General features: G+C 50.8%; 2 protein-coding genes across 2 annotated transcripts; both read left to right on the top strand.

Annotated features, from left to right (window-relative positions):
• Positions 1–78: 78 nt before the first annotated feature.
• On the top strand, positions 79–1,929 carry LOC148403830 (basement membrane-specific heparan sulfate proteoglycan core protein-like). The gene is made up of 4 exons (XM_088393691.1): positions 79–469; positions 596–853; positions 1,204–1,469; positions 1,554–1,929. Exons 1-3 carry the CDS (start codon positions 400–402, stop codon positions 1,458–1,460), a joined length of 585 nt encoding a protein of 194 aa, XP_088249817.1. The 5' UTR covers positions 79–399; the 3' UTR covers positions 1,461–1,469; positions 1,554–1,929.
• A 7,680-nt stretch (positions 1,930–9,609) lies between these two features.
• On the top strand, positions 9,610–12,616 carry LOC148403829 (hemicentin-1-like). The gene is made up of 6 exons (XM_088393651.1): positions 9,610–9,835; positions 9,962–10,240; positions 10,792–11,031; positions 11,374–11,694; positions 11,793–11,900; positions 11,983–12,616. The coding sequence occupies exons 1-5, from the start codon at positions 9,766–9,768 to the stop codon at positions 11,876–11,878; spliced, it is 996 nt and encodes a 331-aa protein (XP_088249777.1). The 5' UTR covers positions 9,610–9,765; the 3' UTR covers positions 11,879–11,900; positions 11,983–12,616.
• The last annotated feature ends 409 nt before the right edge of the window (positions 12,617–13,025 follow it).

The raw sequence follows: 13,025 nt of genomic DNA, 5'->3' as shown, positions 1-13,025 counted from the left end.
TGTGCGAAACGAAAGCAAAGGGCTCGGGCGGCTCGACGTGTCCCCTTCCGCAGACGGACGTGGACCGCTTTGAAAGGAAAGCAGCGGGCGCGCAGGCAGGCAGGCAGGCAGGCAGGCAGGCAGGCTCGAGCGGACTGACGTGCAACGTACGCTTTGAAATGAAAGGCTAAAGGCACGTCGGTGCGCTCGACGTGTCCCCTGCGCGTCAAAGCCGCTCGACGTTTCCTTTCCTGCCTATGTGACGGACGACGCGCGTCTGAGCTCGCGGGGCTACGGCCGTCACGTTCGCCTTCACGGCACTCACCGACCGCCAGCTGCTCGCTGCGTCCGTATCGTGGCATCCATCGCTCAAGAGACAACTTTTCCTTGGTGGACTGCGCGCTTTGGAGAGCGTCGGACATGCGGATCTTCTCGATGCGCGTTGCACTGGTGCTGCTGCTCCTCTCGCCATGGCGCCACGTTAAGCCAGGTAAAAGGGCAGCAAAATGTCTTTGCGGAGATGCGCTGCGCTGTCAACATTGCAAAGTTCAAGCGGCTGTATTGTGTCGGACTGGGACGAATCCTCTGGCTGGCTTGCCTCCTGTGCTTGTTTCAGAGGCAGCAAGAAGCTGCACATGCGCTCAGAACAGCGCGTGCTCCTGCAGCGTGGGTCAAAGCGTCACCTTAGATAGCAACGGCTTGACCGCTGCTCAAGTCAACTGGAAGAAGAATGGCGGCGCCCTTCCTGAAACTGCTACGGCTGCCGACGGAAAGGTAACGTTCCTATCGCTGACAGTTCCTGACGCCGGGATGTACGTGGCCATCGAGGGTACGGATGTTGCCAAGACGAGGGCGTTCCTTGTCCAGGTTTACGGTGAGTTTGAAGTTGCAGGCCTGTCCCTGTCCCTATCTGTGTCCCTTTCTGCAAGCAATCCTCTTTGTGCGTGCCAGCCAGCCAGCCAGCCAGCCAATAATCTACATTTGGCATCTCGAGCAATCTCCAATTGGAGCGCACAATAGTTTTGCGTTGGATTTTTCCGGAAGCTGTTGAAACGGGGTGACATCTTGTAAGGCTGTAGATTGAATTTGTGGTCAAATGCCTGTTAAGTGCACGCCCCCTTTCCAAAGGTCAAACTTGCAACAAGTTGTCTCAATCGCGCATCGCGCTGCCATCACAGCAAGCTTGCGCCCGTAAAGTGCTGCCGCGTTTCCCTTTTCCCACAGAGCCGGTCGCCTCAGTCCGCGTTGTACGTGTCGCTAAAAAGCAGGTGTCCCTCTCCTGCATCGCATCGGGGAGCTTCAAAGAACTCAAGTGGAAGCAGGGAGGAAAGCCTGTCACCGATGGCAAGAACCACAAGCTCAGACTGAAGAACGCGCAGTTGATCATCCAGGATGTCCCAGCCGAGGCGGGGGCCTACACTTGCGTGGCCGTACAATTTGACGGCAGCGAGATCGCGTCCGATGCTTTCCAACTGGACTGAGCAGCAGTGGTGAGTACTCTTCGTGCCCCGACAGGGGTCATCACAGTCCATATTTGAAATGACCTGTTTGTCTTTGTGACCGGCACACTTGAGGCCTCCACCCGCAGCCAGCTCCACCTCAGCGCCTCCCTCCCAAAGGCTTTTCGCCTCGAGGTGATACTACTCCGTGTCGACGACGGCAGAGAAGAAATGGGTTCAAGTGGACGCCCCCCCCCCAAAAAATGATCACCCCAAATGTGCTGAATTGCATTGCATTGCATTGCATTGCATTGGCAGCGCCGTTGCGAGTTGTAGTACTGCTCGCTTGATTTCTTCAAGGATATATATTTTGCTTTTGCTCATGAGGTTTTCTCTCCGCTTTCTTTCTTATGCTTTATGTTTTCGAGGTTATTTGCATCGTGTTGTCTCCTCCCTTTCAGCCGGATTGCAAATTGGCAGTGAAATAAAGTTTGATCGCATGACGTGTGCATGTGGGCGGGCTCAGATGCTTCTTTGGATCGATCGCTCCCTCCTCCGGGGAACCCGAGGTCTTCTTCATACGGCCATGAGTCCCGCACGTCGAAGCATACAAAAGCGCATATGTAGGGCCTCCCTCACAAAAGCCAATGACGGACATGTAGAATAAAAGTACGCCTCAACCATACGGCTAGCAACAAAGCCGTACGGAACTCGGCGGCGGCGGCGGCGGCGGCAGTGAGACTCGGCGGGCGTGACCTCTGGCGAGTGTTTGCCGTATGGCATAGGTGCCGCAAACGAAAACAGCCGTCAGGTAAGCAAGGCAGCGTCACCCCTCTGGATGGTTTTGTGATCTTTTTTCTTGGGTTAGGGTTAGTTACAACCAAGTTGCGCCAGCAACACAACACAGAGCGAGCGGTACAAATAACAATAGGCCAGCCAGAGAAGAAAATGCGTGGAATGCAATGCAATGATTTGAGAATCCTTTCCAACCTACGTTCATTCAATGGAATACACTACAGAGAGAACATATTTCATGCTCAAAAATCATGTAAACGTTTGCTTATATATATATATATATGTAGTGTCGTGCGTACAATACAACTGTTTGGCTTTTACTTTGAAAGGCGTCGCACTTCCGTGTAGCGTGCGTGCATGTGAGCTGTGCGTGTCGGTGAACAGCGCGCAGTAATGCTGCCCTCAAAATGTGTGCTAACGCGAAGAAAAGAAAAGTTGACAAGGAGCGCCGTGTTTTCAACAAGACATGGACTGCCAAGTATTTCTTTACAGAAATGAAAGGTAAAGCCATGTGCCTGATTCGTGGTACACAGATCGCTGTGTTTAAAGAATATAATTGGAGTCGCCACTACACGACCAAGCATGAGAAAAAATACATTTGTCTGATAAGCAGGGCGCATCAGAGGCTGATGCATTGCTAGCAAAACTGCAAGCCCAACAAGGACTTTTTATCAAACTTCACACCCAGGGATGGAGCGGCTTTGTCATTTGCGGAAAAGTTAAAGAAGTTCAGAATAAATTGTGCGGATTAATAATTGTTTGTTTATTTGACCACAATTTCGCATAGCTTCATAGAAATATAAACGAAATAATTGTATTCTTCTAATTACCAGTACCAACTATTTAAAATAAATCATTTGGTGCATTTTACAATGGAAGAAGATTGAGCAGGTTGAAGTGATCGTAGGGGTGGCCCTCTGACACAACTCCGGTTTTTCATGTGGCCCCTTGGAAAAATGAATTGGCCGCCCCTGGCTTTGAGCGTACAATTTCACGGCTGCAACACGTGCAGTCGAAGTTGGGAAAGGGCATGTTGAGCAGCACTTTGTGACACAACACTCATTATGTGAACGCTTTGGAAGAGAGGAGACAGACTCCTTTCTCTCAGCTTCTCACGTGCAAGTCTTTGCCATTCTTGCTTCCGTTGCTCAACACGCTCGCTCCCCTGTCGTGTTTTACGTACGCTTCGTCATGCGCTGTCGTGTTTTACGTACGCTTCGTAATGCGCTGTCGTGTTTTACGTACGCTTCGTCATGCGCTGTCGTGTTTTACGTACGCTTCGTAATGCGCTGTCGTGTTTTACGTACGCTTCGTCATGCGCTGTCGTGTTTTACGTACGCTTCGCAATGCGCTGTCGTGTTTTACGTACGCTTCGCAATGCGCCACGCATTTCCGAGCGGGCTGCAAGCGGGCCGGGCGAGAACCTGAACTGGTTGTACTAAGTTCATCTTGTTTTTCCTTTTCAATCACTTCACTGCTTTCTTTTACATCAAACCAATTGTTGTCGCTGCTTTACCTGACATGTTGGGGCGGTGAAGAAAACAAACGTCAGCGTGTGATCAGGGAGGCCATTGAGATCCGCAAGCGGGGCCCGAGGACCATCGACAGGGATGCTCTCTACAACCTGGAGCAGCATTCTGGAGAGGTGAATGGACAGCAGAGGGCGTGACTCCCCTGTCAAACCTGACAGGGGAGCCACGCCTTCATCCATCGGCTGATGAAGACGCGTCACAACCACATCGGTGACACTCTGATGAAGGCGGAAGAAACCGCCGAAACATGTCCGGTAAAGAAAGCACCTCAAATCATTTGTTTGACATCAAAGAAACCAGTGAAGTGGTTCGCTTTGAAGCCAGGTGCAGAATGCGGCTTGGCATCATTATCGTGCTGAAATATGGGTCCGTGAGCACGACGTCGTTTGGACGGCAGCACAAGTGGCTTCAGAATCCTCCGCATGTACTTTTCGGCGGTTATGTTGCCTTGACAGAAACCTAAGTGTGTCACCCGTGCACCCCCCTGTTAGAGTGGCGCCCACTCCGACGTCTTTTTGCAAGAACCACACGGGAGACAGTATGCCCTTTGAAACACCTGCAGGCGGAGAGTCATTCGTCGCTGATGATGGAATGAGGTCTGGCTCTTGCGAGAGCACTTTTGTGACGAGAAACAGGCTGGGGGTGAGAGTGGACAGGATGGAGTTGAAGCCCCTGACCCCTGGCATATCCGGGGGGGGGGGGGGGGGGGGGCTTTACGACATTGTGGACAAAGTCGGACAAAGTCAAAGTCTGCTTCGTTGTCAATCCCTTCACAAGCCAAGAGACGCAAAGAAATCGAAATTACGTTCCCACTATCCCACGGTGACAAGACATAGTAGGCAAGATTCAAGAGTTTTTTATTCGCCATGTTTGAGCGTGCCCAACAAGGAATTTGACTTCGGTAAAGCACAGCCTCTGTTCAACATTTAGGTGACTAACAACAACACTCAGGACATGTGAAAAATGGCAGATATTCTCAAACGTCCCCTGATCTGAAACTCCCAAGAGGGCAAGGAAAAACTCAAAACTCCAGCTAGGGGAAATGAGAAACCTTGAGAAGAGACCACAGATGGGAGGGTCCCTCTTCTAGGATGCCCAGGCTGCAATGGATGCAGAGAGGACACATAGTACAAACAGTGTAGACAAAAAACGGTGCGGAAAGCGGGATGTTATTGCACAGTAATGACTCTGAGACTCTAAGAGTTGATCAGAGCGACAGCCTGGGGGAAGAAGCTGTCTCTGTGTCTGCTGCTTTTAGTGCACAGAGCTCGAGAACGGCGTCCGGAGGGGAGTAGTTCAAAGAGTAGGTAGGTAGGTAGGTAGGTAGGTAGGTAGGTAGGTAGGTAGGTAGGTAGGTAGGTAGGTAGGTAGGTAGGTAGGTAGATAGATAGATAGATAGATAGATAGATAGATAGATAGATAGATAGATAGATAGATAGATAGATAGATAGATAGATAGATAGATAGATAGATAGATAGATCAAAGTCAAAGTCAGCTTTATTGTCAATTTCTTCACATGCCAAAGACACACAAAGAAACCGAAATTTCGTTCCCCCCTATCCCACGGTGACAAAACATGGCCCACAACAGACAAACAAGTAAACAAGTATAACAAAAGCGTGCTGAATAAATAATGAATAAATAACAACAAATAAATAAATAAATAAATAAGAGGAGCAAAAAAAAAAGGAGCAAGTGCGCGTACAGCAGACATTCCAGAAAATAGTGCAACAGTGCCGCACGCTACGCAGAAGGGGGTAGCGAGTTCAGGGCCCTAACAGCCTGGAGAAAGCAGCTGTTGGCGAGTCTGGTGGTGCGGGAGCGCAGGCTCCTGTACCTCTTCCCAGAGGGCAGAAGGTCAAACAAAGAGTGAGCCGGGTGACTCACATCTCTCGCAGTCGAGGTCGCCTTGCGGGCGAGATGGGAGGTGTAAATGTCCTTCAGGGAGGGGAGCGAAGCACCAATAATCTTACCAGCCGTATTCACTATGCGCTGCAGGGCCTTCAAGTTCTGTTCAGTGCAGTTACCACCCCAGACAGCGATGCAAGTGGTAAGGACGCTCTCAATGGTGCCACGGTAGAATGTAGACAGGACTGCCTGAGGAGCACATGCACGCCTGAGCTTCCGCAGGAAGTACAGGCGGCGCTGAGCTTTCTTTGCCAGTGACGAGGTGTTTGCGGACCAGGAGAGGTCCTCACTGATGTGCACCCCCAGGAACTTGGTGCAGCTCACCCTCTCCACCACAGCACCGCCGCGCTCGGGAATCATTTGGTGATCTAACCCTAACCCCAATTCCAACCCCTTAATGCTGAGTGCCAAGCAGGGAGGCGATGGGTCCCATTTTTATAGTCTTTGGTATGAGCCGGCCGGGGTTTGAACCCACAACCTTCCAGTCTCAGGGCGGACACTCCACTACTAGTAGGCCACTGAGCTGGTTGCCACCTTGCCCAACTTCTACTGCAAGTGTTGCAGCCATGAACGCCAAAGTGAGTTATTGTTATCATTATTATTATTATTATTTGGCACCAAACAATGAAGTTGAAGTATTAATAGGATCAATACCGAGGGATAGCCATTTAGAAACGCCTTCGGCTTTAGTTGACAAATTCCGTCCAAAAGGAGAGAGAGCTCTCGACTCAGCCAATGACAGCGGTGGACACTCTGGCTCGACCGAGGTGCGCGAGCAGACGTTCAGCCACGTGAACATCGCCAAAGCCCCGTCCGTCCGTCCGTCCGTCCGTCACAGATCGAGGTCGACGGACCGACACCGATGCTGCTCGCCTCGCCGCGGCAAACTGGACTCCAGACTACCATGAAAAGGGGAGACCGACAACACTGTTCCCGCTGAACATGAAGGCGAGAGAGAGAAAACACTGAAGAGAGAGCGAGAGAAAAAAATAAGCATTTTGAAAAGACTTTGCACAAATAGCAGGGATGGAAACTCGCCAGCACTCTCTCATTTTCAACGAGCGACTATGAGAGCAAGTGTCTCTTTCCTTTTCTTTCGTTTTGGTACACGTGAAGGAAGCCCTTTGACAATTCCTTGTGATTTAGGCCCATACCAATCCACTTGACACGATTCTCATTTCAAGGACATTGATGCGCCACCACCTGTTTGCCACTCATCTTAACTTGGACAGGTTTGAAGGCGGACGCTGAGCAAGCCTTTGCCGTGCGTTGCCTCACCTCTGTCACCAGCAGGTGTTTGTGAGTTCAAGCTCCGATACATACATAACCAGAATGAAGGGGTTTCTGTCGCAACAAGGTCCGGAAAAACGTATTCACACATTTATTCGTAGCAGGTTAGATTATTGTAATGGCATCTTTACAGGCCTTAACAAAAAAAAAAAAACCATCAGGCAGCTTCAGCTGATCCAAAACGCTGCTGCCAGAGTCCTCACAAACACCAGGAAACTGGATCATACTACTACACCGGTCATTCGATGGCTACGCTGGCTTCCTGTGAGTCCAAGGATCGCTTTTAAAATCCTACCGCTGGTCTACAAAACGCTGCTGCCAGAGTCCTCACAAACACCAGGAAACTGGATCGGTCATTCGATCGCTACGCTGGCTTCCTGTGAGTCCAAGGATCGATTTCAAGATCCTACTGCTGGTCTACAAAAACGCTGACTGGTCTCGGACCAAAATACGTGTTCCTTATGAAGCATCCAGACCCCTCAGGTCATCTGGAACTGGCCTGTTGCATGTCCCAAGAACAAGAACCAAGCAAGGAGAAGCAGCAGTCAGTGATTATGCTCCTCACCTGTGGAACAAACTTCCCATAGATCTGAGGTCTGCTAAAACTGTTAGCTCCTTTAAATCAGGGCTAAAAACGTTACTGTTTACCGCAGCGTACTCTTCAATTAAAATCCTCTCTTTTGAATTTTATTGATATGTGTATGTATGTGTGTATATACGTATGTATGTGTGTGTATGTGTGTATGTCTATATATATATATATCTATATCTATATATATATAGATATAGATATATAGATATATATAGATATACATACATATATAAATATATAGAGATATATATACATAGAGATATATTCTTTTTCTTCCTTTCTTCCTTCCTTTCTTTCTTTCTTGACTTTGTAAGCATTATATTCTGGGGGGTTTTCTTCTTCTTTGCCACCTTTTCTATGCTCTATGTTTTTTGTTTTTTAATCCCTCTTGTGTAAAGCACATTGAGTTGCCTTGTGTATGAAATGCGCGATACAAATAAATCTGCCTCTGCCTTGCCTCAGATGTCCGCCCGTCACCGTGTCGCCGCCACCGCCTCCATTCCTTCTTACTTCATGTCGATGTTTGCTTTCAGTGGTTCTTCAAGACGCTTGAGAAGATGAGAACATCTTTCACAAATCTGACCCGCAGCCCCGCCGCCGCTCAAGTGGTGGAAAGTGTTATTATTCATAGTAAGAGTGTCGTCTCATTTCATGAGAATCACTGATTTGGGCTGAAACGTTTTGTTTCATGCTTGCTGTTAATCTACATTTGCACTTGTTTTCAACGAGCTTCTTTCGTTTTTTTCTGCAAGAACCTTTGACGCGATGACCTTTGCATGTCATTTCTATGACCATTGCCTCCTTGCTTGGCCCTCAGCATTAAGGGTTGGAATTGGGGCGTGGAATTTGGGTTGGGGTTGAGCTCACCAAATGATTCCCGGGCGCGGCACCGCCCGCTGCTGCCCACCTTGCCCCATCGGGGTTGGATGGGTTAGATGCAGAGGACAAATTTCACCACACCCAGATGTGCGTGCGTGCGTGTGTGTGTGTGTGTGTGTGTGTGTGTGTGAGACAATCATTGGGTCTTTCTTTACCTTCTTTACATCCATCGGCTCCTGGTCCAAACCCAATTCGGCCCCCAAGTCAAAATGTTTGCCAGCCCTGCTCTAATCAATTCGTTTAGGTGGATGGAAAAGGATCCTTTGGAAGGTGGAGAGGGACCGACGGAGAGGACTCAAGCGTTGGACACGGCGGACCCGTCCGTCCGCCCGCCCGCCCGTCCGTCCGTCCGCCCGTCCGTCCGTCCGTCCGTCCGTCGGTGTTAAAGGCGCTTTTGCCGTTTGGGAGAACTCATCGTTTGTAGCAAATGTGATTGATGTCAACAACTTGTGAGTCAAAGCCGTTGTTGCCATCCAGGGAAATGCTTTTTGAAAACTAAATATTCTTGGGAGGGCAAATTGTCAAATGGGGCTGACGCAGTGGGCTAGGTTTCCAAAGAAAAGAAAGCGATCGAGCTGCTCGGATTCTTTGCTCAGGAGTTCCGTTCTCTGGCTTAATTGCGTCTTTATCAGCACGTTTCTCGCCAGTGCGTGCGTGACCACGATGACTCTTTGTTCTTTTTTCACTAGTCGTTACCCACGTACGTACCCCCGCTGATGCTTTGAAATGAAAGCTAAAGGCTCAACCAACCAACCAACCAACCAAACCAAACCAAACCAACCCAAACCAAACCAAACCAACCAACCAACCAACCAACCAACCAACCAACCAACCAACCAACCAACCAACCAACCAACCAACCAACCAACCAACCAACCAACCCAAACCAAACCAAACCAACCAACCAACCAACCAACCAACCAACCAACCAACCAACCAACCAACCAACCAACCAACCAACCAACCAACCAACCAACCAACCAACCAACCAACATACGTGCCCCCTTCCGCAGACGGACGTGGACCGCTTTGAAAGGAAAGCAGCGGGCAGGCAGGCAGGCAGGCAGGCAGGCTCGAGCGGACTGACGTGCAACGTACGCTTTGAAATGGAAAGGCTAAAGGCACGTGTGCGCTCGACGTGTCCCCTGCGCGTCAAAGCCGCTCGACGTTTCCTTTCCTGCCTATGTGACGGACGACGCGCGTCTGAGCTCGCGGGGCTACGGCCGTGAGTCACGTTCGCCTTCACGGCACTCACCGACCGCCAGCTGCTCGCTGCGTCCGTATCGTGCCATCCATCGCTCAAGAGACAACTTTTCCTTGGTGGACTGCGCGCTTTGGAGAGCGTCGGACATGCGGATCTTCTCGATGCGCGTTGCACTGGTGCTGCTGCTCCTCTCGCCATGGCGCCACGTTAAGCCAGGTAAAAGGGCAGCAAAATGTCTTTGCGGAGATGCGCTGCGCTGTCAACATTGCAAAGTTCAAGCGGCTGTATTGTGTCGGACTGGGACGAATCCTCTGGCTGGCTTGCCTCCTGTGCTTGTTTCAGTGGCAGGAACCAGCTGCACATGCGATCCGAACAAGGCGTGCTCCTGCAGCGTGGGTCAAGGCGTCACCTTAGATAGCGGCGAAACCACCGCAACGGTCACCTGGACGAAGGATGGCGCTGAAATCAAGGAAGCAAAGGTTACTTATTCGGACGGTACGGGCGGTACCCAGAAAGCAACAATGACCCAGTTGACCAAAGAAGACAGCGGGTTGTACAAAGCAACATGGACCGATTCCTCAACTCAGATCACTAAGTCTTTCACAGTGGCCGTTGCGCCAGGTAAGTAAGTTGCCATCCCTTTTGTGCCGCTAGTTGTTGGAACTCGCCTGTAAGCCAGTCACGCGGTTTGGCAGCTGCTCAAATTCACGTGCAAGTGGGGGCACCGCAGGACAATTATGGGGATCAAGCCGGGCATTTTTTATTGTTTGTGTGCGTGTGTGTCTGTGTGTGTGTGCGCGCGCATGTGGTTACTATCCGTTTGTTGCGTCCATGGCAAGTGTCGAGCAAAGAAAGCAGAAGCGGGATCATCTGCTGCCGCTAGTCACCTCCCAACATCTCACCTGGGGGAAATGGTCTCCAAAACTGTTTTGACTCGGACCGCGAGTTGTGCGGCGTTTTTATTATCATTTGAAACCGAGAGGTCCCTCCCTCGCCGTCTTTATTAGACAAGGCTCTGGCTCCATCTTCAGGTGGTTCGGAGATGATAATAAATAAAACCAAACACCCGGAAAACACGAGTGGAAATCGCGGCAACTGTGTGCAACTGTGCTTCCCAAAAAAGAATGAAATAAATAACTAACTGTGCTTTTGCCACCTCTCTTTTCTGGCAGTCATCTGCACAGTCCACCAGGTGTGCGCTGTCACCAAGGGCCACAGCTTCAAATTACCTTCCGACTTCGCGGGCGTTGTCAAATGGGCCAAAGGAGTAGCCGAAGTAACGGATAAGTTTTCAGACGCCACTAACAAGCCTGATCTGATCAGCCAGGCTGACACGGGCGCTGCCGGGATGTACGTGGCCATCGAGGGTACGGATAATACCAAGATGAAGGCGTTCCTTGTCCAGGTTCACGGTGAGTTTGAAGTTGCAGGCCGGTCCCTGTCCCTATCTGAGTCCCTTTCTGCGACCAATCCTCTTTGTGCGTGCTAGCCAGCCAGCCAATAATCTACATTTGGCATCTCGAGTAATCTCCAGTTGGAGCGCACAATAGTTTTGCGTTGGATTTTTCCGGAAGCTGTTGAAAAGGGGTGACATCTTGTAAGCCTGCAGATTGAATTTGTGGACAAATGCATGTTCTGAGCACGCCCCCTTTCCAAAGGTCAAACTTGCAACAAGTTGTCTCAATCGCGCATCGCGCTGCCATCACAGCAAGCTTGCGCCCGTAAAGTGCTGCCGCGTTTCCCTTTTCCCACAGACCCGGTCACCTCAGTCCGCGTTGAACGTGTCGCTGAAAAGCAGGTGTCCCTCTCCTGCATCGCATCGGGGAGCTTCCAAGAACTCAAGTGGAAGAAGGGAGACAAGCCTGTCACCGATGGCAAGAACTACAAGCTCAGACTGAAGAACGCGCAGTTGATCATCCAGGATGTCCCAGCCGAGGCGGGGGCCTACACTTGCGTGGCCGTACAATTCGACGGCAGTGAGACGGAGTCCCCAGCCTTGCACCTCAGCAGCGTTGACGCCGATGACGACCAGGTTCCCCGCACCAACCCCGATAGCGGTTCAGGCGGTGACGACAGTCAGTACTCTGTCCTCTCCCCCCAGCGGGGTCACTCCAGTCTCTATTTGATATGCGCCCCAAGCTGACCGCGTTCCTCTTTGCGTGTGACCCTCAAGGATCGAGCGCTTTGGCTGGCCTGTCCGACAGTAATGCTCTGCTGGTGCTGTGCGTCCTGCTGCTTCAGCTCTACTGGATGGTCTAGCGCCCGCCGCAAGCCCAGTGGGGTGAGTCAACGTCCGCCCGTCCGTCCGTCCGTCCGTCCGTCCCACGCTCACCCAGGTCCCTTCAAGCCGTCTTGCTTTTCAGCTGCTGCTGCTGCCCGCTGCGTCCGTCCCTGGCTAGGAGACGGACAGAGAGAGCTCCACCGTGGCCAGCCGGCCGGCTGGCCGGAATACCCGCAGCCTGCTCCACCTCAGCGCCTCCCTCCCAAAGGCTTTTCCCCTCGAGGTGATACTCCTCCACGTCGACAACGGCATCGTTTCACACAAGAAGAAATCGGTTCAAATTGAAAAAGAAAACAAATGCCCCAAAACGCCATATTGCGTTGCTTCGTATATCGTGTTGCATTCTATTGTATTTGCTGCCGCGCTGTTGCATGCTTTGTTCACTCTTGATGCTATGGCGGCATTGTGCAAGATGACCGACCCTTGGGAAAGAGCGAGCTGGGTCGAGAGAGAGAGAGAGAGATGTGGCCAGTTGCTTTGCAGCATTGGGAGGGAGGTCGGTCAGCACACAGCGAGCCTGGAACGGGCCGCCGCCGCCGTGGCAGGAGGAGGTGATGCTTGATTATTCATTCAAGGTTATTGATTCTTTTGCTGGGGATGTTTTCTCGCCGCTTGATGTCTTTATTGTGCTTGATTCATGCAAGGTTATTTGCATCGTGTTGTTTCCTCCTTTTCAATTGGATTGTATTAAGCCGATAAATAAAGTTTTGATTGCATGACCGCGTGCACGCGCGTGTGTGTGAGGATCTACTCTGAGTCGGAGTCTGTCATGTTGGATAAAAGTTGTTCTCTCGCTCCCCCCCCCCCCCCCCCCCCAACCTATCTCTCTCGCGCGCTCCCTCGCTCTCTCTCGCGCTCTCGCTCTCCACTAGGTTGTAATACCCCAAAAAACAATTTGTTTGCAAACTGAAATATTCGAGGCAAACCCAAAACTCAGCTCTGGTCTGCTCATATGAAAATGTCCGGCACTGCAATCAAACAATAATCCTGAGAGCAATGTTAGCCAAACTCACAATAACAGACAAAAGTCGGATGCCTCGCTCATCAATGCAATTGCGAAAATAATGATCCATGCCAAATTCTACGCTAACCATGAAAGCACCGCGATAGAATTGGGGCTCATAA

Source organism: Syngnathus floridae, chromosome 1 (assembly GCF_059516105.1).
Source record: "Syngnathus floridae isolate MCC-2025c chromosome 1, RoL_Sflo_1.0, whole genome shotgun sequence".
In the NCBI taxonomy this organism is placed as follows: Eukaryota; Metazoa; Chordata; class Actinopteri; order Syngnathiformes; family Syngnathidae; genus Syngnathus; species Syngnathus floridae.
This window is presented reverse-complemented; position numbering and strand designations above follow the sequence as displayed.